The 22,863-nt window shown below is 60.5% G+C and overlaps 1 protein-coding gene and 1 long non-coding RNA gene across 3 annotated transcripts; one reads left to right on the top strand and one right to left on the bottom strand.

The window, feature by feature from the left end:
• Positions 1-7,983: 7,983 nt before the first annotated feature.
• DNAJB8 (DnaJ heat shock protein family (Hsp40) member B8) lies at positions 7,984-8,941 on the bottom strand. Its single transcript, XM_072940829.1, has one exon. It carries the CDS (start codon positions 8,741-8,743, stop codon positions 8,042-8,044), a length of 702 nt encoding a protein of 233 aa, XP_072796930.1. The 5' UTR covers positions 8,744-8,941; the 3' UTR covers positions 7,984-8,041.
• Positions 8,942-9,005: 64 nt separating this feature from the next.
• On the top strand, positions 9,006-16,848 carry LOC140686619 (uncharacterized). 2 transcript variants are annotated; one of them, XR_012060461.1, is made up of 6 exons: positions 9,006-9,089; positions 9,677-9,934; positions 12,818-12,915; positions 13,495-13,573; positions 14,132-14,222; positions 16,516-16,848. It is a non-coding gene; the product is annotated as an uncharacterized lncRNA (long non-coding RNA). The 2 variants fall into 2 exon arrangements; XR_012060460.1 differs by lacking the exon at positions 9,006-9,089 and adding an exon at positions 9,096-9,459.
• Positions 16,849-22,863: the final 6,015 nt, after the last annotated feature.

Below are 22,863 nucleotides of genomic sequence, written 5' to 3'. Positions count from 1 at the left end.
CCAAGCTAGGGAGTGCCAGAGCAGGGGACGTGGGGCCAGGAAGCCCCAGCGGGGGAAGGGGGTAGGGGGCTCAGAGATGTCATCTGAGGTCACACTTAACATGGGATGGGCCCAAGACCCCTGTAAGATGCTGGTGGAGGCTGTGATCAAATCTTTTCTTGACACAAAACCAGCCTCCTGGGACGCCTGCCCCGGACAAGCTCTTCTCTGTGAGCCCGGCCTACCCAGACCATTCGCAGGGCTCACTAAGAGGGGTGCCTCGTGCCTCCGGATGGACGAGAGGTCAGGGGCTCTGGGGCAGGCAGCAGGCCTTGGGGAGTGACCACTGGGCATTGTCAGGGGGAGGGGGAGATTTGAAAGGTGGAGAAGCAATTCCAAAATAGCCTGGGGTCTCCAGCCGGCGGGGCTGAGCAAGTCCTGGACCCAGCCAGCTGCTGCCCAGCTGAGGGCTCCGGCCCCGCTGTGCAGGGCCTCCCTCCTACCCTGGCTCCTGGACGCAGCCTCCTGGCCTCCTCCTTCACTCCAGTCCCAGACACAAGCCACCCTCCTCCCGCCGCTCAGGGCGTGGGCGCCGTGGCCAGGCCGTGCCCCAGGGGTGCCAGCAGTGAAGCGCCCTCCCGGGCGGGAGGCTGTTGGGGGACAGGTGGCCCTGAGCTGGCCTCTCAGTGGCCGCTTTGCCCCGTTCTCGCTGCAGGCCCTGGGGCAGCTCAGTTACAGCCCCCAGAGATGTCCACATCCTGAGCCCCAGAAGCTGGGGGCCACCTCGGACGGCAGAAGGGACTTTGCATGTGTGATAAAACTCAGGCTCTCTTGAGGAGGAGAGGGCCCTGGCTCCTACGGCGGGCCTGAGGAATCACCGGGGTCCTCGTGAGAGGGAAGCGGGCTCCGAGTCAGAGGGAGGGGCTAGGAGACGTTACACGGTCGGCTCTCGAGGAGGAGGATGGGGCCGCACGCCAAGGAACACAGGCCGCGTGAGCCCGTGTCTCCCCGAGTCTCAAGAAGGAGCGCAGCCCTGCCCACAACTGATCTGACCCCAGGGAGGCCCGGCTGGAGGCTGACCTTCAGGCCCAGAAGAGAGTAAGTGTGGTCGCTTTAAGCCATGAAGTTGGAGGTAGGTTGTTACCAGAGACACAGGAAGCAGATCCAGGCTCCTTCCCTGAGAAGCCCTAAGGAAAGCGAAGGCCCCGATCACAAAGGAAAAGACGTTCTGGAGGCGAGGAGAGGGGCGAGCTAAAGCGGGAGCCCCTGGCGGCTGAAGGGGAGGGCGGAAGGGGCACGTGCGGGGGAGGCGTTGCCCGCCACCAGCGGGAGGGGCTCCACGTAGCGGGCAGCCAGGCCGATAAGGAACCTGAGGCTGGACCCCACCCCTCCTGCCAGAAGCTGGTGCACATCTCACTGGAGGCTGGAGGTCGGCAACCCCCACAGCTCCCCACGGGGCCACCCCACACTGCCCACCTGAGACCTGCCAGGGCCGGCGGCAGAAACAGCCCAGCAGAGATGGAGCAGGGGCCTCCACTCCCCAAGCCCCGCGGCCACGGGCATCTACCTCCAGGAGAGAACACCTGGCGGGAGGCAGCAGGAGGCTGGTGGTCCAGCGGCCCGGGACGTGCCCCACCCCCAAGCGCCCCTCTTCTCCCCGCGAGGCCTGCGCCCCCTCCCGTGGTCCCACCTGTCCAGTCTGCATGACTTGGGGGGCAGCCACCGGCCACAGTGTGTTGTTTGTGGACAAAGCTTGTGTATCACAACACACTTGGAATGATGTGCTCGTTCTAGTTAAAAAGGAAAAAATACGTCCACGCACTGTAGAGGTTTCCAAGGTACTGGCTGGGACACTGGGCGAGCCGTCCCAGGGAGCCTCCGGGGACCTGACTGGGCGTGTCTGCTGGGGTTTAATTCAGTGTTCTGTACATTTCTGATGTGTTATAGTGAGTGCGAGCTGCAAGGTACAAGTCAAATTTGTCACACAGGTGTGTCCACGCAGAATCGCCCTGTATGTAACCAAATGCTGCTTCTTACTGCCCCCCCAGCCGCTGGGCTTGGGGGAATCCACGTGCCCACAGCCATGCCACCCACTGGGGGTGGAACTGTCAGTCCACCAAGTCAGGAGAGGGCAGGCAAGTCCAAACAGCAAACAGACCCCAACAGGAGGCGGAGTCCTGCGACGTCCCACTCATATGAGGGGCCTGGAGCCGTCAAACTCCTAGACATAGAAAGTGGAGGGGGTGCTGGGGGCGGGGCGGGGGCGCCAGTGGTTGGTGGGACAGACTTTCGGTTTGGGGAAGATGGGAACATTCTGGAGGTGGTGGTGGTGAGGGCTGCACAATGATGTGCGTGTTCTCCGTGCCCCTGACCTGTGTACCCAGAGGTGGGTAAGATGGTCAGTTGTAAGTTGTGTGTATGTCACTGCAATGATCAGTACCTCAATCAATCAATCGTCCATTGCAGGTAAAAGAAGGGGGTGGGAGGTGGCAAGGCTGAGGTCTGGGGTCTGGCGGGGCTGGGATGTGGTGAAGACTCTACAGGCTGCCACCTGAGGACAGGGTGGGAAGTTGGAATTTGTCCTGAGCCTGGAGGGGATTCTGATGCTTTCCTGTGAGCCACTGTGGGGAGTCTAGACTTCAGGCTACTAGCAGTGACTGACTCTAGAACAAGTTACAAATGATCGTTGCCCTCAGAGAAAAAGAAAGCATTTCGGAGCACTGGAGCAGGGGGGTACCTCCGGCAGAGAAGGCTGGGGCAGGCGTCGGGTCTCTGGGTCCACAGTGGGAGCTCCCCAGGTCCTCGTGAGATGCCTGGGGGCCGCCAGCACACAGTGGGTGTGCAGATCTGAAGTCGGACCCTGACGCAGAGGCAGGTTGGGATGATGGTGGACAGCACGGGGAGGGCCGTGGTGGGGTGATGGGGCTCCCTCCCCATCAGGCAGGGGAGAGTTCCCCGGGGAGGGTGCACAGACCTCAGGTGGAACGAGCCGGGTGTCCACCGTGAGAGCAGGGCCAGGGTGCCTTGGGGAGGGCCTGAGGCGCCCAGGAGGGGCTGCGTGGGGCCAGCAGCAGAGCCCGAGGTCCTGTCCCCGCACCTCCCCAGGCCTGGCATCCGGGGAAGACAGATGAAATTTGTTGAACAAATTACAGTGGGGGGTCTCTTCCCAGGTTCCTGTGCTGTAAGGTGGGCAGGGCCGTGGGGAGGCGTGGGTGACGGGCGGTGGGCAAGGCATGCAGTAGGTGCTCGGCACCCCCTCTGGCCGCGACATGAGGCCGTTGTTGACTTGGCAAGTTGTGAAGAGGTGATTGCAAAGCCAGACCGAGCTTCTTGTAAGCAGCTGCTGTCCCAACTCTGAGCTGAGCTTGGGCCCCGCCTGACCAAGGAGGGACCCTGGGGTCTGCGACCCTGTGGGAGAGGCGGGGGCAGACTGGGGAGGACTCCCCAGTCCCCAGTGCGGGCACTGGCAGGGCTGCAGCGGGCTCAATAGGGATCTGGGAAGGGCAGTGGGGCCAGGCACCCCTTCGCCCTGCTGTTGCCCCCAGCAGCCTTGCGGGGCTGTTCTCGCCTGCGATTCCCCGGTGTCTCTCCGTGTTTCCATCTCTCCTCCCTTGGGCACCACCAAGCTGTCTCCCTCACGTCTCTGTGCCCCTGCCTCCCCTGGGTCTCCGGGTCCCTCCTTGGCCCCCATGCTCCTGCCCATCCACACCCCACCCACTGCCGTCCCCTCCAGCCCACTCCAGTGCCCTTATCTGGGTCCAGCCCCTGCACGATTGCTGGGAGCCCATCCCCATGACAACGGGGCAGATGGCCGCTGCGATTAGCCGCTCTCCCTCCCGCCACAGCTCAATCCGTCTTTGAAATTAAATCAGCTGTGATAACATCAACTGGCCAGGGAAGGGGCGAGGCTGCCTGGGCCCCAGGCCGGGTGCAGGGAGAGAGGAGGGGGACAGGCGGGCTCCGAGCATGGCTGCGTGACCCCGTCCGAGTCTCTAAGCCTCCGAGCCTCAGTTTCCCCATCTGTAAAATGGGGGCAAATAGCCGTCCCTCTTCGGGGGTCAGCAGAAGCCTCTGGGGAGAGGGCTAAGAAGCGTTAGTGGGCACCAGCAGGGCTGAGAACACGGCCCCCAATCCTCGGCCGCAGAGAGGCCACGGCCCTGGTGTAAGCCCCCGGCCAGGCCTCAGGGCTCACAGGTGGCCACTCAGACTGCCACAGTCAGCGTGCCGACCTGGCTCCCTACCTGCTCGTGCATAAGTGAGCCAAGGTACGTCCCTCCCCGGGGCTCTGGTGCCCTCACTTATAAAATGCTCTGGTGTCATTGAGTCCTCGTGCGGGAGGGACACGCAGGGACACCCTCCTGTCCACCCAGTGATGGGGAGACCCCTCCCTCCCCACAGGATTCAGGACCCTTCAGAGAGCTGGATCCCTGAATGGATGTGGGGACCTGGAGTGGGGGCTGGAAGAGGGACATGAGGTCTCCCTGAGGACATGGGGGTAGGGGTGAGTGGGGCTGAGCAGAGGTGGGTTTCAGGCAACATGGTCAGTCTGTGCAGAAGTCCCACTTCAGGAAGGAGGGGAGGGGCTGCAGCCCAGAGTGGGGGAGGTGAGCAAAGGCCCGAAGGGAGACAGAGAGAGAGGGGGCTACGGGAAGGAAAGCTTGGACTAGGGTTCCAGGCCACAGGCATGGCCAGTGCAAAGGCCCTGAGGCAGGAGTGTGCCAGGTGTGTATGTAGGGTGGGGAGGAGCCAGTGGGGCTGGAGAAGAATGAGTGACAGGGTAGTCAGGGAGTAGGCTGAGCAATGACAGGACGCGGTGGCCCCAGTGGGGGTGGGGAGCTACAATCTGAAGGTGGGGTCTTCACCCCCATGAGCCCACCTGGGGCAGGGTCCAGACTGGGGCTAGGCCAGCACCAGGGCCTCAACGTAGCCCCAAGCCTCAGGGCCCCATTGCATGGGAAGCGGGCCTGAGCTGGACCCGATCAGCCAGTCCTAAGCCAGGGTGTGTGTTCTGGATTGTGGGGGCTCTGGGGGCACCCCACTTCCCCACTGCTTTAGCCTCAGCACCCACACAGCCAGGCCAGAAGGGGCTCCTGGTGACATTCTCTTGGCCAGAGCATCCTGCCCCTGGGCAGCTTGGTGAGGCCTCCCTCACGAGCTGACCCGGGGGGGCCTCCGAGGGTGAATTTAACAGGCCAAGAGGAGATGGGAAGGGTAGGCCAGGCAGGGGGAACAGCATGCCCAGGACACGATGCTAGGAGTCTGGTGCAGGCAGTGCCGGGTCGGGGGGTGGCGAGACGTGCGGCTGGGAAGGCAGCAGCCGTCAGCACCTTGAGTGTGCACTCCTGGTCGCACCTCAGCCTGTCTGGGCTTTGGTCTCTCCATCTGTCAAATGGGGCTAAGAGCTGAGACAGGGATTCAGAGAAGGGGGTGCAGGACATGTTGCACTTGTAGCTGGCCTGTCAGCCGCCACGCTCGGTCAGCACAGGGGACTGGGGAGGCGACGCCGTGATCTGTCTGTGCCCCAGAGGGAAGGCGCCAGCTTCAGGCGCGAGGCTTGGAGAAAGGGAGGGGCTGATGGTGAGCCGGGCCTGGGGCCCTTGGGCTGTCCAGGAACGCCTGTGCCTCGCAAGCACCATGATCTCTGCTGTGCACCAGCCCCAGGACTGTGCGACTTCCCGGCCGCCAGGCCGTAAGTGGATTTGCCCCGCAGCTGCCAGGGCTAAGCGGGCCCACTTGACGCAGCCGTGGATGGCCAGTAATCGGAGAAATTAGCAGGTCGGCAGGGCCGGAGGTCAGGTGGTTAATGCTGTGGTGGGGGCTTTGATGAAGTTAGTCCCACCACAGGACCAGGAGCTGGGGTTCGACCTTCTGTGCACCACAGGGCTCTCCTGCTCCTTGGGTAACGTGGTTAGGGGGCTCCAGCCACCAGCCTGTCCCAGGAGCTCTGGGACACAGGACCCAAGGAGACGGCCTGGGCCTGGAGGTGTGGCCAGGTTGCCTGTGGTGTCCGCCTGGCCGGGCACTTGCAGCTCCCTAGGGAGCCTGCAGCCCCTAGAGATCTTGGGGTGAGGCCCATTGGCTCCCTGGAAGAGGCCTTCAACAGGCCCTTCCTGGAGACCAGCACCCAGGCCTGCTCTAGGCTTCCAGCTCCCACCATTGGTGCTCCTTGTCCAGCTCTGCATCTGGAAATGAGGGTGAACTCCTCCCTGGTACTGTCTGCACCCAGGCTGAACCCTCCCCATGGGGTTCAAGGCCTCCCAGTGTCTTCTCCCATCATGAGCTCCAGGGGTTGACCTCTGAGCATACCCTCAGGTCTTTCTGTTCCCTGGAACAGTGTGCTTCTACCTTCTTTCACAGCTCATCATTTATTAGACACCAACTACATGCCAGGCACTGGGCTAGGAGCTGAGATGCACAGGGAACAAATTCTGATCAGGCCTGGCCCAACTGCCACTGCAGGCACCTTTCCTGGCCGTGCCCAGCCCGGGAACCAGGGGCCCTGTCTCTTATCAGCCTGGAACCCTGAAACCTGCAGTCACCACTTTCTCTGGCTCTACTCCAGCCGCCAAGGAACAGGGGTGCCAGAACGCTTCACACACACACACTCACACGGGCACACCTACTTTGGGCTGTTGCTGCAGCTGCTGCTGTTGTTGTTGTCATCCTCATCATCATCATCTTCATCATCATTATTTTAAAGCCAAGCCATTTGGCGTCAATACCCTGGGTGAAATTCTGGCTCAGCCACTTGCCAGCTGTTTGTCTCCTCTCTGTGCCTCAGTCCCCTCTGGTCCACAGCCCTGTCAGGAGAGCTGTGGGCATTTAATGAAACAGTGTGCACCCACCTCATTGGCCTCTCTGTTCCTCAAACACAGCAGGACTGTTCCTGCCTCAGGGTCTTTGCACTGGCTGTTCCCTCTGCTCAGAATGCTTTTCCCCCAGACAGTCACATAGGCCACCAGTTCTGATAAAGTCATTCCTCCAGAGGCCTCCTGAGAACTCCCCTGACCCCATCCTTCCCCAGACATGTGACCCTTGAGCCAAGCCCTCCTCCCCGCCACATGGAGTCACTTGGAGGATCACGTGGGGAGTCATACAGCAGGGTCCCAGTCCTCAGACCACACGCCAGGGTTCTCATGTGTCCACAGACTTGTCTGCCTGCAGCGGGAGTGTGCACCCCACGAACCTCCCGTCCCATGTGCCTCCTGCCCAAGGCCCAGAAAACGGCTCCAGGGAGGCCCACCACTAGAGCATCAGCCGAGAGCCTGCCGGCTGGGAGCCGCCCACGCTGGGGCCACAGGCACCACAGCGGCCAGCGGGGTCCCCACCCCATGCTGCCTCTCTGGGGCCAGGCCCTGCTCCCGTCTCCGCCTGCAGCAGCCCCTCCTGCCAGGCAGATGGCTGGCATCACCAGGCAGCGCAGCACCCCAACCCTCACACTCACACTCAGGAACTTTAACATTCTTTCTTCCAACAAGTGCGTGCCCTGCCCTCAGTGCCAGGCTCTGCTCCAGACACTGGGAACGCAGCGAGGGACAGGCGGGCACGGGCCCTGCTCCCCGGGCCTGCAGTGTGGCCTCGCCAGTAGCCACACAGACAACACATCGGGGCCAGGAGACACAGGGGAGGGGCCGTGAGAAGGGTCCTGGCGGAAGGGACGTCTGGGCCGAGGCCTGAAGCTGAGGGGCCTTCACCAGGGAGCCGGGCGGACGAAGGCCCCGAAGTTGTGAGGCATTAGGTGCCAGAGTGGAAGCGCGGGAGGCCGGGCTCGGGGACAGAGGGGCGGGGAAGGTGGCAGCGGCCAGGCCTGGGCCTCGGGTCAGGACGAGGCCTTTACCCTCAGGGTCGGGAGGCCACGGAAGCTCTGAAGCCAGGGCAGGGCAGCGGGCGCAGGGCCACCGAGACGAAGCTCGCGACTCTCACGGCAACGCAGAGCCTGCCCCCCGCCCCCCGCGCCAGCCCGCGGCCCCGCCACGCTGCTCTCCGCCCCGCGGCCAACAACCGTTTCCACGAACTCGCTGGGCGGTTTATTAGGGCACGGCCGGGGCGGGCGCGGCAGCGCCTACTTGCTGTCCACCCGTCTGAGCTGCTCCTTGCCGTTGACGGTCACCGACTTGAGCTGCCCGTCCTCCTCCACCTCCACCCGCTCCTGCCCGTTCTCCACGGTGCGCTTGGTGGTGACCTTGTGTCCGTTCACCATCTCGGTGGATGACATCACCGACTTGAAGCCCGAGCCGCCGGAGCCCGAGCCCCCGAAGGACGTGGCCGAGAAGGCGGCGCGGCTGGCGCCGCCCGCGCCGCGGCCCGGGCTGTCGAAGGCCGAGAAGGCCTCCATGAAGGCCGGGAACTCGCCGAAGCCGGCCGAGAAGGCCCCGCGCGGCCCGTGGCCCCGGCCGCCGCGCTCGCTGCCGAGCGGGCCGTCCCAGAAGTCGAAGGAGAAGGGGTCCAGGCCCCCGAAGAACTCGCGGAAGATGTCCTCGGGGTTGCGGAAGGTGTAGCCGCTGCCGAAGGGGCCGCTGCGGGGGCTGCTGGCCCCGCCGGCCCGCCGGCTGTCACGGCCGGCGCAGTCGTACGCCGAGCGCCTCCGGCAGTCGGACAGGACCTCGTAGGCCTCGGACACCTGCTTGAACCTCCTCTCGGCCTCCTCCTTGTTGCCCGGGTTCTTGTCGGGGTGCCAGCGCAAGGCCAGCCTGCGGTAGGCCTTCCTGATGTCCTCCGGGGAGGCGCCGGCCTGCACACCCAGCACTTCGTAGTGGTTAGCCATGCCGAGGGCGGGGCGCGGCGGCAGGGGGGACGCGGGCTCCGCGGCGGGGCCTGGCTGGGCTCTGCTGGCTCCGGGCGGCTCTGCGCGGCGAGTCACCCGGTCATAGCACCCCTGCTCAGGGACAGGTGGGCGCCTCCGCTGGAGGGGCGGGGGAGGGGAGGGCACTGCCGCTGGCCCCCCGGGGCCAGGCCCCCCTGCAGAGCAGGCCGGCCCTTTGTGACATCAGCCCCTGGGTGGGGCAGAGCCCACCCCAGCCCTGTGGCGTGAGGAGGGGGCTGCCCCCTGCACAGGAGGCCTTCCCTGGGGGGCCCTGGGAGCAGAAGCAGGACCAGCCTTGGGATCTGGGGTCAGCAACAGGGGTCAGGGAGGGAGCGAGGGCCTCCTGGGCTGCGTCCACTGAGCCCACTAGCTGGATTGTCGGTGTGGAGTGTGGGCCTGAGGTGGGGGATCAGGCAGGGTTGGGGGAGCTGGCGCTCACTCTGCTGGCCCCCCATTCTCCTATCATATCCTCTGAGGTGAGCCCTACAAAGGCAGGGATGTTTGTCAGTGCCTAGGACATGATAGCAGTCCATCCACACTTATCAAATGAATGAGGCTCAGAGACATGTGGCAATGTACCCACGGTCACACAGCAAGTCTGAGACAGAGATGCAAACACAGGGCTGTCTGAGGCTGTGGTGGACGGCAAGTTACAAGAAGCACTCCAGTCAGTTCTGGTGAGAAATATGGGGAATGATAAGGTTAGGTTAGTGGGTGCAGTGGGTTGAAAGGAGGCCCTCCCCAAAAGACAGGTCCCTGACGAATGCCCAGAACCTGCGAACATGATCTTATTGGAGGAAGAGTCTTTGCAGGTGTAATTAAATTAGGGGTCTCAAGATGGGATCATCCTGGATGGTCTGGGTGGGGCCTAAATCCAGTGCCAACCGTCCTTAGAATAGACGTGGAGAGACGCATCGAGAGAAAAAGAGAAGGCAGCGCGGAGACGGAGGCAGAGACTGGAGCGAGGAGCGCCAGCAGCGCGCGGACGGCGCAGGACAGGCCGGGACCCTGCCTCAGCGCCTGGGACCCCGTGCAGCCCTGACCACACCTCTGTCTGGGGCTCCGGCTCCAGAACTGCAAGGGGATGACCTTCTGTGTTTGAAGTCACCCGGCTTGCGACAGTTTGCCACGCAGCCCTAGAAATCTGATAAGGTGAGTGAGGTTGCCAAACGAGCCCAGGCCTCTGTGTCTTTCATTCTTGCTCTGATGTTGGATCGTATTTGGAAATAGCAGTTGACAATGCTGATCACCACCCCCTCCCACGCCCCAGGTGAGAGCGAGAACATGCCCGCTGCGTGCCAACCCCCCGCGAGGCCCTGAGCTGACTGCTCCCTGGCCCTAGCTGAGACGCACCCCCTTCCTCCTGTCTCCCTCCTGTGCTCTTCCCGTTTCTGGTTTCCATCCCTTCCTGTTGCTTTCCTCTCTTCTTTCCCCTGAGCACTCAGGGAGCCGGGTAGATCGCAGGCACCGCAGGGGACAGCCGGCTGGGACAGCCCCTAGTGCAGGGAGGACTGAAAGCGGATCCGGAGTTGCTGCCCCATCCCCGCCCAGTGATCAGCGCTACTCCACCCTCGCCTTCCAGGGAGCAGGGCCCGCCCTGGGGCGCTTCCATCCCCCAACCCCGGCTGGCGTCCTCGGTGAAGGAGGGGTGGCACGGCCACAGGTGGAAATATTTCTGTGTCATTGTAACTCAGCTTCTACCACTGTAGTTAGAACTCGCTCTCCACAGGCTTGTCGCTGGTGCTGAGGAGAGGCGACCGCCAGCCCAACTGTCCGTGGTGACGCGTGCTGGGAGGGGGCTCTGTGGGACGAGTGACACTGGGGTGGGCAAGGCGGCGGGTAACGTGTCGTGAAGACAGCAGAGGTGGCCGGGGAAGCAGTACTGGGGTGGAGGCCGTGGTTACAGTAGTCGTGGTGATGGTGGAGGGGCCGGAGACACAGGGTGAGAGGTCGTGGCCACGGTGGTAGCGGGGGGTGGAGAGGGTGACTGGTGGGGTGCTGGTCACCCTGGAGGGCGGTGACTGTGGGGCTGGCGGTGGTGTGGCTGGGGGCAGAACACCCCACACCCCAGGGGCTGGTGACGGCCATTTAGTGCTCGCCTCCGCGGCCAGGTGCTGGGCTCCGGCCGCGCCTTCTCGTTCTGGATCCCCGGCTGAGGGGCGGCTCTGATCTGGAGCGGCCCCCGCAGGGCACAGGGGACGTGAGAGCTGGTAGAAACCGAGGACGCCCCTTAAGCCCCTCTTGGGATGTTATGCATGTCTTTCTCACTCATGTCATGCGGCCAAGGCCATTTCCAACGGGGTGGGGAAGCTTCTGGAAGGGTCTGCACGACTCAGACAGCACCCAGAGAGGCCCAGCGCTTGCAGGGAAGAAGGAGTGGGTGGCAGCTCGGTGATGGTGTGGTGATGGAGGTGGGGACGCTGTGGCTGGTGACAGGAGCCGCAGTGGGGTGGTGGGGCGGGAGGTGGCCGGGAGGATGGCTGGGGCTGGCGGCGGCGGGTGACGGAGGGTGGGGTGTGTTGTCCCGCAGAGCTGGTGGTGATGGTGCTGGAGGCTGGGAACGTGGCGTTCTGGATCTCTCAGTGCTGACTCAGAACCCCCAGCACCCTCTTCTGTGGTCTCCCCTGCATCCTGGAGAATTCTGGACAATTTTCCAGAATCCCCTCACCCGTCTGGTTCCAGGCTGGAGTCTGCCGAGGCCCGAGATTTGGAACTTGGAAGACAGGCAGCTGCAGGCGGATGACAAGCAGAGGTTTGCAGTGGCTTCTAGGCAGTTCTCTGAGAAGCCGTGCTGCAGAGCTGGGGCCGAAGCCTGCTGGGGCCCCCCAGAGTATCGCAAGATACAAGGCTGGGGGGGCTCATGGCTCAGGCAAGCTCTTGAGAGCCACTCACTTTGGAGCCGCAGACAGACCATCAGCAACGACTCGTCTCCCTGATCTTCGCTCCCCAGGCCATCCGGTGGTGCAGAAACTGGTGTTAAATGCCCACATACCTGTTACACTGTCAGTAGCTGCCTGCACGTGGTCGTGGCTCATGTGAGGGAGGTGGTAGGGAGCAGGGAGGCGGTGGTGAGGGTAACTGGTCGTCCTGGTCACTGTGACCCTGGTTGAGGTTAGGACGGTGGTGTGAGGTGGAGATAGTGAGAGAAATGCAGCAGGTGGCAGAGTGGTGCTGGTGGGGAAGGCAGTGGTGAGGGAGATGATGTCAGAGGCAGGACGGTGGTATCGGCGATGGAAGCGGTAGTGATGGTGATGTTGCTGGCACTGGCGGTGGTGGTGATGGCATGATGGCCGTAGTAACAGTGATCCTGGTTGAAGCGATGGAGGTGACATAAGGATGTGGTAGTGACAATGGGGGTGGCGGTGTGATGACAGTAATGTGACAGAGATCCTAGTTGAGGTGAGCAGTCCTGGCGATGGAGGTGGTGCTGGGACGAGGGGAGCGGTGGCGGTGGAGGTGGTGGAGGTGGGGTTAGATGTGTTTGTGGTGACGGCGGTGACATGGTGTGATGGTGGTGGTAAGCTGGAGGGTCCCACCAGCAACATAATCAGGGCAGCATAGGCGTGGTTACAAGTTGAGCCACAAGGGACCCAGGGTGATGAGATGCCGAGAATCCTGTGGAGGCCTTCCCCTGACCAGGGTCCCCTCTCCCCACTGGGCCTGAGCCTCGTGCTGGCCTCCTCTCTCCTCCTGGGGTGGCCTGCCTTCTGACTGCTGCTGGTTCCCGGCCCCTCTGCAGGACCCCTGCCCTACTTGGACTCCAGGTTCTGTGCTCAGCCTGAGGCCCCAGCCTGGGGTGGTCTGGAGGGGTCAGCTGGGATGGAGACAGGGCTGGAGGGCTGTCCTGGAGCACAAACCACTCAGTAGGACTTCTGGGGATGGGCCCACCAGGGGGAGGCAGACCCCAGCCCCTCACTGCAGCAGGCACCCTGAGGATGGGGCCTCCCCGTCTACCGAAGGGGTGGGGTGAACTCCCTGTAAAGGGAGACATGGAATTTGGGGGCAGCATGCAGAGGTGATTTCCCTTCTGCAAAGGGTTTGGACTGGTGTCCTCTGAGGACCTACCACCGAAAGCATTCGCAGAGACCAGTGGGAGCAGCAGGGCCTGCGTGGAGCAACCCCGATGAGCGGAGGTGACAAGCCCCTGCCCACATCCGTGACCCTCACTGGCTGCTCCATCACTCTCCCGCTCTGAGCCTCTCCATCCTCTTGTGCCTTTCGGGGCTTGCTCCTCCCTGGGGAGCCAGCCTAGCCCCGTGATGTTCCCTGTCCCCTGTCTCAGGCCCACCCTGAAGCCAGCCCCCTGAGCTACAGCCCGGGAAGAGATAGAGGACCTCGGGTGACCAGGTGACGGCAGGCGGCCCTGACCCGATGCACAGGGGCCCAGAGAGGGCAGGGCACACCCAAGGTCGCACAGTGGTCCCAGGAGCCCTCCCCAGGGCGAGCTGATGGAGGCCGATTAGGCAGCCAATTGGTATTCTGAGCGGCCAGAGGCCCCTCTCTGTCTCTGTAATTAATGGAGTGGCTTTTTAAAAGGATTCTAATCACCCCGATCCTATCTGCTTATCACTAGCGTTCCTAATTAGATGATCCTGGCCGTCACTCGCTAATTCCCTCCAGCCCCGTGCAGCCCGGCGGCCAGGCAGCCCGCCCCAGCCCTGCAAACCCCCGCAGCCAGCCAGATGGGCAGCCCGGGCCTCCTCTCCCCTCAGGGCCCCGGTTCTCTAACCACATTACCTTCAGGATGGATGGGTGACAGCGATGGATGGGCCACTGGATGGCCAGTGACAGGTGAGTGAGGGACTGAGTGCTGGACAGCTACCAGAGAGGGTGGATGGACGATGGACTAGGAGGTTGAGAGCTCAGCCTGAAAGCTCAGACAACTCTGCTATTTACCAGCTGTGTGTTCTTGGGGAAGTCACTTGACCTCTCTGGGCCTCCATGTGCTCGTTCCATCTGTAAAATGGGGCAGTCAGAGTATGCTCCCCAGAGGGTTGCTGTGAAGACGGCGTGGAACAGAAGAAGAGCCGTGTGTGCCTGCTTGCTGGCACCCGGTGACGAGGGTGGTGTCGACGATGGGTGGATAGACAGACAGATGCAAGGGCAGACTGACAGTGAGTGCAGGGAAGACTAGCAGATGGACGGTCCGAGGGAGAATGGGCCAGAGGGTAGAGGGACATACAAACTGGTGGGCTGACGTGGAGCTGGGCAGGAGGTGGGGTCACTAGGTGGGTGGAAGGGACAGGGAGGCGTGGGGAATGGGGGCAGCCTCTCTTCTCCCCAGACGCGACAGGACGTCTCAGCTCAGGTCCCAGCATAGACCTGCTCAGACCTGCCTTTTCTCCCCAGGACCTCCAGGAAACTTCCTGCTCAGCCCTCCAGCCAGTGGTGATGGGGCCCGCCGGGTCCCCTGGATCCTTTCCCCTCGGTCCGCACCCAGGTAACGCCCTTCCCAGGGGTGGTTCATGTGGTCTCTGGAGGCTCAGACTGAGTGAAGGCATCACTGTGGGGACCCCCAAGGGCCAGAGTGTGCCAGCCTGCCAGGGCGGCCTCTGTCCCGTCCCCACCCACAGTGCCAGAGTCCCCAGCCCAACCCCACCTGGAGCAACCCTGGGTAGGGCTCTGATTCCAATTCCACCAGCTGGTCCTAAGCATCCAGGAGAATTCAGCCCCCTGAGGTTGCCCCCAACACCCCTGGGCCTCTGCAACTTCTGGGTCATGGAGCTACCTAGGTCCTTCTGGAAAGAGGGTAGAACAAAGAAGCCTGAAGCCCCTTTCAGAGACAAGGCCTGCACACACATGCACACATTCACACCAACACATACAACCCCCCCATCCATCCACCCACCCACCTGCCCACCCATCCATCCACCCATCCCCCTACCCACCCACCCACCCACCCATCCATCCACCCACCCACGCACCCACCCACCCATCCATCCACCCACCCATCCATCCACCCACATACCCACCCACCCATCCATCCACCCATCCACGCACCCACGCACCCATTGTCCATGCGTCGGTTCACTCACCCCCACCCCCCCCCACGTGTTCTCGAGCTCCTGTCCACACACACGTGTGCCGGGTGCTGTCTGGGGGCTGCAGGCACACATGTCCACTGACACACTAGGTGGAGCCTTGCCCTTGCGGAGCTGACTCCGCGGCAAAGGTACAAGAAAAGTGGTAACAGATGAAGTTTACTGCGGTGTCAGGGGGTGAGAGCTGCCATGAAGGAAAACGAAGCAGGAGGGCTGAGGGTGACTGGGCTCCTCTCTCAGGCGGGGCGGCCAACAGGGCGGCCCCCGACCACGCGTATGCTCGGCCCCGGGCCCCCCTACGTGTGTGCACACCTGTACACACGACACACATGGACACACAGCACGCAAGCACACACAGGCACCCCCGAGGCCTGCAGCCCTGCTGTGCCTGGGACCAGGGCGCAGTGTCCCCAGAGGGGCTGAATTCAGCTGTGCCACATCCCCTGCCCCCACCCCACCCAGGGCGCCCCCACCCCAGGCTGCAGGAACAAGACTGAGACACGACATGTGGACACAGCCACAGGAAGCACTGGGGGTGGGGAGGGGACACCTCTGGGGCATCCACACTGCGAGGCTGACAACCCTGGTCTACACCCTGAAATCACTGTATGATGCGCAATTATATTGCATTTGGATTTTTGGTGTGCCAGAGGCATTCATTTCTTTCATGTGAACACTTAAAACATGCAAGTGACCTGTTGTTAGGGAGTTATTTACTTCCTAATAAATTAATCAAGTTGAAAGCTCGAAACGCCCAGGGGTTTCTTTGCAGAGGGAGCAGTGGGCGCAGAGCCTCAGCGCATGGGAGAGCCCTGGCCCACAGTCCACTGCAGGGGCCCCGAGGGGACAGTGGGGGCAGCCGAGGACCAGGCTGCCAGGCTCAGGGCCCGGGCCCAGCGCTCCACGTGTCCGCGGCTGCAGAGGCCTCGGGAAGACTTGGAGGCGCGTGATCAGCTGTGTGTTCCGGAAAGGTCTCCCCATGCTGGGACTGTGTCATGCTCAGCACGCTGGTGAGGCTGTGTGTTAGAGAGGCTGTGAGCAGCTAAAACTCCCGCACCCACTCGTGGGCATGTTAATCGGAACAACCATTTGGAAACTTCCTTGGCCTTGTCTTGTTGACGTGAGGGCGCCGAGCCCCTTGACCCAGTAACTCCCCTCCTAGGCTCACGGCCCCTGAGAAAGCCTCACACGTGGGCCGAGGAATCAGAAGAGCTGTTGCTGCCCCGCATGTGGTACAAAACAGGAGAACAGGCAAACACACTGTGTTACACTTACACGAGAAACATTATACTGCAGCGAAAAATGAACCCACCCGAACTTCATGTCTCAGCGAGAACGAACATCACAGAAACATCTACCGTTGTGACCATTTATACAGAAGGTAGAAACACGCAGAACAGCATCACCTGTGGCTTACGGAGTCGTACGCAGGCAGTACAAGTGTAACAGCTGTAGGAGGAAGGCGGCCCTGGCTGCCTCGGCTGGAGGGAGGGAGGGAGGCAGGAGGCTTGGGAGGATGGTATATCTGGGAGGCTCTTTCCTAAGCTGGGGTGAGAGGTGTCGAGGGACTGCGAGCTGTCCCTGCTCTCCTGTCCCCCGGTGTCGGAGCCCTGGGGGTGCGCAGGGCCTGTGACGTGCGAGGGACAGCAGGGCATTGTGCAGAACCCTGCCATGCTGGCCCCTGTCTCGCAGAGCCTTGTCTGTCGCTGGCCGAGGGTCTCACAGCTGCAAGGAATCAATTCTGCGGGAACCTGAGGGAGCTGGGAGGCCAGGTGGTTCCCCGACCCAGCCTCTGACGGGAACCCAGCCACGGTCAACACCGCGTGGGACCCTGAGCTACACCGCACCGAGGCTCCAGCCCAGAGCCCACGAGAGAGGAATGTGTGCTTGCGAGCCGCCAAGCGTGTGGTGATTTCTTGCACAGAAAACCGATGCCACGTAGGCACTGTGGTGTGGGTCATATTGTTGGCTGTATTTTTGGATATCTGAAGTATTTCATAACTGAAATAAAGAGGTTAAGAAAGATCCCCAAGCAGAAGAGACAGTTTGCAGGGCGTGAGCTGGAGGCTGGGGGGACGAGGAGGAGGCCGGCGTGTGCTCTGTAGGCGAGGACAGAGCAGAGCAGGGTCAGGTGGAGGAAGGACCCGGAGAGGGATGATGGGGTGGGGGTGGGGGTGTGTGACGTGCATTTGCGTATAAAAGTCCCTACAACCCTAAATTCTGGGGAGAGGGGGCCAATCCCAGCATCCCCTCCCTGCCTGGGAAACCGGGATCATGGCCCTCCCCCGCCCCACTCACAGAGCAGCACAGGCAAACCTGTGGGGTGGGGCAGGGCGGGAGAGGGAGGGACAGATGCGGGGGGGTGGAAAGAAGCAGCCGGGCAGGGCCCGCCAAGTCCCCCTGGGGGAGATCCCCCCCAGCCTGCGTGCCGGCGGGAGCCATCCTGCCCTGCCCCTCCCAGGGAGGAAGAGCCCCCATCCCTGCCTCTGCCTGGCCCTCAGTTTCCCCAGCAGAACACCAGGGAGGAGCTGGGGGCACCCTGCCCAGCTCAGGGCAGGACGGGAGGCAATGTTGAAAGCACCTGCTTCCCAGCCAGGGGCTCAGGTTGGCACTCCCAGCCCTGGCAGCCTCCCAAAGAGGTCCCCAGACACCCTGGGCTTCTAGGAGCGGAGACAGGCCTGGGAGCTCCAGACTGAGCTGGAAGGGCATCGGAAGGGGGTCTCCTGGCTGGGCGGACTCTCCAATGGCTGAGGACCCCTGGCCTTCTTCATATTATCCTTATAACAACCGTGCAAGGTGTGGCCTTGTTTTACTGGTGAGGAGTCAGGATTCAGAGAGGCTAAGCTGCTTGCTCAAAGCTGCACAGCAAGGGAGAGGCAGTTCTGTCAGCCCCACACCCTGGCCTTGTCCTTGAGTGACACTGGCTGGGGGCGAGGGAGACTCTGAGGGGCTGGGGGGAGGGAGAACTCAGATGAGGCTTCCTCTAGGATCTTTGACTGGGATTTTAAAGGGTGAAGAGGAGTTTTCCAGGCAGATCTGAAGGGGAGATCCCTTCAGGGAGAGAGACCAATAAGGAACAAGGCAGAGAAAAGAAGAGGTTTTGTTAATAATTCTTTGTCTTTTGCAGTACGAAAGTGACACACGCATAACACAATAAAATAATAGCACACGTTTACAAAGTGGAAGTGCCCCCTCTGCCCCTCTGGTCTGTCACGCTTCCCAGAACTAACAACTATTGTTCATGAGAGATAGATCGTCCCAGATTTTTTCTACATCTACACAAATATTTTCAAAACAAAAAAGTCATCTTTATATATTGTCCTGCAATTTGCTTTATAAAAAAAACCCCTAGAATTTAGCTTTTATTTCTAGTGTTTCTTTGAGGTGCACCTGAGGGCTGGGCCAGAGAGCACGCGGAACTGCGATCAACATTCCGGCAAACGGCACGTGCCGGGGGCTGTTTCTGCGATCGGCTGGCCTTTCCATTTTTCTAAGAGGAGCGGTGAAAAGGTACCTCCTTGTTTGATCTGCATGTATTTGATTCTCTGAGGCTGAGCTCCTGTCCAAATGCCAAACGTTCACCACCTGCTTGTTTACGTTTCTGTTCGGAAGGACCTCTCCGTGTGTTCTTTGCCTGGCTTTCCCTCTTCTTGTTGGGGGGGGGGGTCTTTTTATTATGTTTTGTATTTTGAGTTTTTGCATATTTTCATCATTGCAAAATTCTCTCCTATTTTGCAATGGTTATTTTTAAGTACTATTTGTTTTAACCATTAAAGCCGTCGAACCTCATTACAGAGTACTTGGAAAATGGGGAGAAGAAGGGAAAATCTCACCCATCACAGAGACGCCATCGTTTGTTAACATTTGGTGAAAACTCTCTCCCGCCGGGGCTGTAGTTACTGTTGCCACCATGTTACACACCTGTGTCCCGGGACACGGCCCTAAGAGCGTGACCTTCAGGATGCCTTTTAAAGACTTCCTAGTGGACATCCTGTAGTCCCCTCGCCTCTTTTTTGTTGTTGTTTTATTGTGGTAAAATACGCATAGCATAAAACTGACCATCTCTGCCATTTTTCAGTGTGCAGTCAGTGGCGCTAAGCACATCCACATTACTCTGCAGCCATCGTCACCATCTCCAGAACTTTCTCTTCTTTCCAAACTGAAACTCTGTCCCCATCAACCACTAACTCCCCAGCCCCTCCCCAGCCCCTGGCCCCACCATCCTACTGTCTCTGTGACTCTGACTCCTCCAGGGGCCTCAGAAAAGTGGGATCTCATAGTATTCGTCTGTCACGGGCTCCTTCCACGGAGCACCGTGTCCTCAAGGTCCGCTCGCGCAGCAGCAGGTGTCAGAGGTCCCGTCTTTTTGAGGTGGTAAGAGTCTGTCGTACGGAGAGAGCACGTTCTCTTTACGCGCCTGTCCACTCGTAGACGCCTGTGCTGTTTCCACCTTTTGGCTCCTGGGAATAGTGCTGCTGTGAACACAGACTGGCAAGCATCTGCTTGAGCCCCTGCCTTTAATTCCTTTTGAGTATATTCGCACCATGCTGTTCTTCTGAGCGTTTACATTGTAGCCAATCTCTTGGTTTTATAAACAATGATGTCCTGAACATCTCTGTGTCAGAGCCTCTTGCAAAAGGTATTTGGAAGAGTACCCGGCACTCGAGTCCTGGAATTGTTAGCTCAGGGCTCGTTTCCACAGCACCATCCCTCCCTGATCCAGGAGATTTTCCGTCTTGCATGTTCAGCAATTTTTCCTTTCTTCTTGTTGTTTTCCTAGAAAGGCCAAACCTAACCACAAGGTTTGCGGTGTTCCTCTGCCAATTTATCTGTCGGGGAACCAACCTGGGTGACCCAGCTGGGTGGGTTGCAATGGATGGTTTCAAAACTAATCCTTGCTAAACTTGGAATGTGTAATAGAATGTGTGTAATGTCAGGGCTCAAACTCCGTGTCCCCGAGACCCCGCTGGGCCTGGGCGTGAGAAGCCAGGCAGAGAGGAGGCGGGGCTCCCCAAGGAGAGAGAAGGGGAAAGGGCCCTGCAGCCACCGTCCTCTTGGGGCCAGGTCTTCTGCCTATTTTTAAGTGTATCTCCTAATTTAAAATCATCCGCAACTCATTCATATTTTTGTAAAACATCATGCAGCCCAAACAAAACTCGTCCGCTGGCCTTAGATCTGAGCGGGCACTCCTGCAGGGGGTGCTAGCTGCTCCCACCCCATGCGACTGGACACCCCTCCACCCCGCGTTGATTGCGGTACCTCCTTCATCATCCGTTCTCTTGTAAACAGTCGGGTTTCCCTCTGGCTTACTGGAGTCTGAGCCATTGATCTGCATGTTCCTACGGCACAGCCCTGAGGTTTGAACGGCAGTGATTGTCAGGATCTTGTTTCCTACTGGAAAGCTCTACACAGATACACACACACACACACACACACACGCACACCCCTCACTTTATTTTCCCTAATTTTCTGACTTGCTCTGCTGGTCTTGTTGGTTTTTCCAGATAAAGTCTGCAATCTTTTCATCTTTTTGCCTAAAAGCGAAACAAACCCAGTGGACTTCTGATCCTCCCGGCGCTGCTAGCTCAGGAGACCAGCTCCTCCACTCTGGACAGTCCTGTTGTTTGTCTGCCTTCCCCTCAGGTGAGTTTGTCCTGTCAGGGGGATGGTGGTCATTCCTCCCGAGCCCTGGTCCCCTGGGTGGGGGGTCTGTTCTGTGGCCCTGGGGACTGGACGGCTGTTTTCCAGCGCTGGGTCACCAGGAGGAGGGAGGGGCTCTGGGGGGACAGAGCTTCTCTGTAAGAGTTTGGGGTCTTCCCACCGAAAATCAGCCCCACAGGAGGAAGGGAGGGCGCCCTGTGGCCAGCCCCACTGGGTGCAAACATGGAACAAAGGCCCACCCACCCCAGGCGCCCCGGCGCCGCCCGCAGAGTCATAAAGGCACCGTCGCCCTGCACGGCCCACCCGCCCTGCCTGGGAGCTTTGAGGCCACAAAATCGAAACTGTTTCCCAGCACAATGACTGGGCAGTGGAGTCATTGTTAGGGGCAGGCTATTTAGCGGAGGTGGGAACAGAAGTTGTGGGAGCAGGGCTGCAGCCTGGTTCTGCTGGTCCAAGTGACTTGCTGGGACTTGAGCCCAGGCTCCTGGCTGCCCCTGCTCCTGGAGTCCCCTTCCCACTCAGCCCCATCCCCACACCATGGCCTCCCAGCTCTTTGTCAGAGGCAGCCCCTGCCCTGCAAGTGTCCAGGCAGCAGATTCACCCGAGCAAGGGTCTTGTGGGTTTCATTCCCCACCCGAACGCCCAGAGCACACAGGCTGGTAAACCCGTGTGGCAGAAATGAATGGATCTGTTCAACAGACTTTGGGAGGCACCTACCCCAGACCTGAGTTTGCAGGGAGAGGGGGTCTGCTCACCTGCTTCTCTGGGGCCAGCGGGCTGGTTCTCAGCCCCTCCCCACTGCCAGGCACTGGGCGCTCCATAAGTACTGGTTGGCAGGATGGAAGACAGCACTGGGAGTAACAGAGAAACAGAGCCTTTTCCACGAGCACTCTGGTTCTGGATTCTGGCCTGAGGTCCCGAGCCCCACTCTAGACTCTGGGCCCACGTCCTCAGTACTAAGTTCTGGGTTCTGAGCTGCAAGCTAGGCTGTAGATTTGGGGGTCCACACCCAGTTCAGGGCTCTCTATTATGAGATATGAATTCTGAGGTCCAGGTTCAGGGACCCAGTTCTTGGATGTAAGTTCTGGATTCTGAGTTCCCAGCTCTATGTTCTGGATTTGGGGATTAGGCTCTGTGCTCTGTTTTGGGCTCTGGTTCCTGAGTTCTGGGGTGCAGATTGTAGACTGTAAGCTGTGGACTCTGGGACCTGGCCCTGGGCTCTGTGTTGGGTGGGGCCAGGCGAATAGGCCCACTGGCAGAGCGGCCACGGTGCTCTGAACGTAAGCCCCCCAAGAGCAGAGATTCCTGCTTGTCTTGTGCACCACGTGGCCTCCACACCCAGAACAGTGCCTGGCATCTAGGCGTTCAACACCTAGGAGGAGGCCACTCTGCTCTCAGACGGGCCGGCAGTGCCCACCCAGGACACACCGGGGTCGGAGCCTGCTTGCTCCAGGTCCCTGTTTCACGCAGAGAGGACGTGGGCAGGGTGGCTGTGGAGCACGAGGACCAGGGCGCCCTGAGCCAGGGTCCCAGGGATGCTCCCCTCTCTGTCCCAATGCGCTGGGGCATCTGGGACCTTACGGAAGGCGTGCCGGCTGGCACAGGACCCTTGCTTCCCAGCCCCGAGTGAGCGCCTTGTCTGCCCCAACAGTCTGGGATGAGAAGAGTGAAAGGTGAGCTCCCCAGACAGGGGGTGTCGGGGCCACGAGGGAACAAGGAGGCTGGCAGTCAGAAATACTCGTCATCGCGAGCACAGGGAACCCGAGAGGAGGAGGATCAGGGCCAGAAGAAGTCAGTCTGATCAGGGACAGATGACTCGAGTGACTTGTAATTAGGGACAGTAAAGCAGTGGGGAGATGATGTCATTCAGACATGACGTGATCACAGATCTTGGTGACCAGTGTTCGCTGACTGGATGTGTCGTTAATCACTGACCAGGGACGCGGGGGACTGAGACTGTGGGTGCCAGGAGTGTTGGGGCCATGTCCTTGATGAGCAAGGGCAGAGGAGATATTGGTGATCGGACTCGGTGACTAGAGACACCCAGAGATCTTGGTGGTGTGTGATCTACGGGATCAAAGGCATTGATGGTTGGAGAATTTGGTGATCAGAGACAGTGACTGGTGACCTTGATGGTCAGGGAGGTTGGCGATTGGTGCTACTGGTGATTGGGGTATAAGGGACACTGGTCATCAGGGACTCGAAAGGCAAGATGGATCAGCCATCACTGACGCTGGGCCCTAGAGAGCTCGGTGACTGATGCTGAGCAGTCGGGGTTGTTGGAAACCAGAGTCACTGGTGACCACGATGGTAGAAAGTTTGATGGTAAGAAGATTCCGTGTTCAGGGACATGGGGCATTGCTGGTTAGAGATGTTAGT

Source organism: Vicugna pacos, chromosome 17 (genome assembly GCF_048564905.1).
Source record: "Vicugna pacos chromosome 17, VicPac4, whole genome shotgun sequence".
Taxonomy (NCBI): Eukaryota; Metazoa; Chordata; class Mammalia; order Artiodactyla; family Camelidae; genus Vicugna; species Vicugna pacos.
This window is presented reverse-complemented; position numbering and strand designations above follow the sequence as displayed.

What these genes read in the sequence shown, in the direction of transcription:
- DNAJB8 (XM_072940829.1), bottom strand. Translation starts at nt 8,743, where the DNA reads ATGGCTAACCACTACGAAGTGCTGGGTGTGCAGGCCGGCGCCTCCCCG.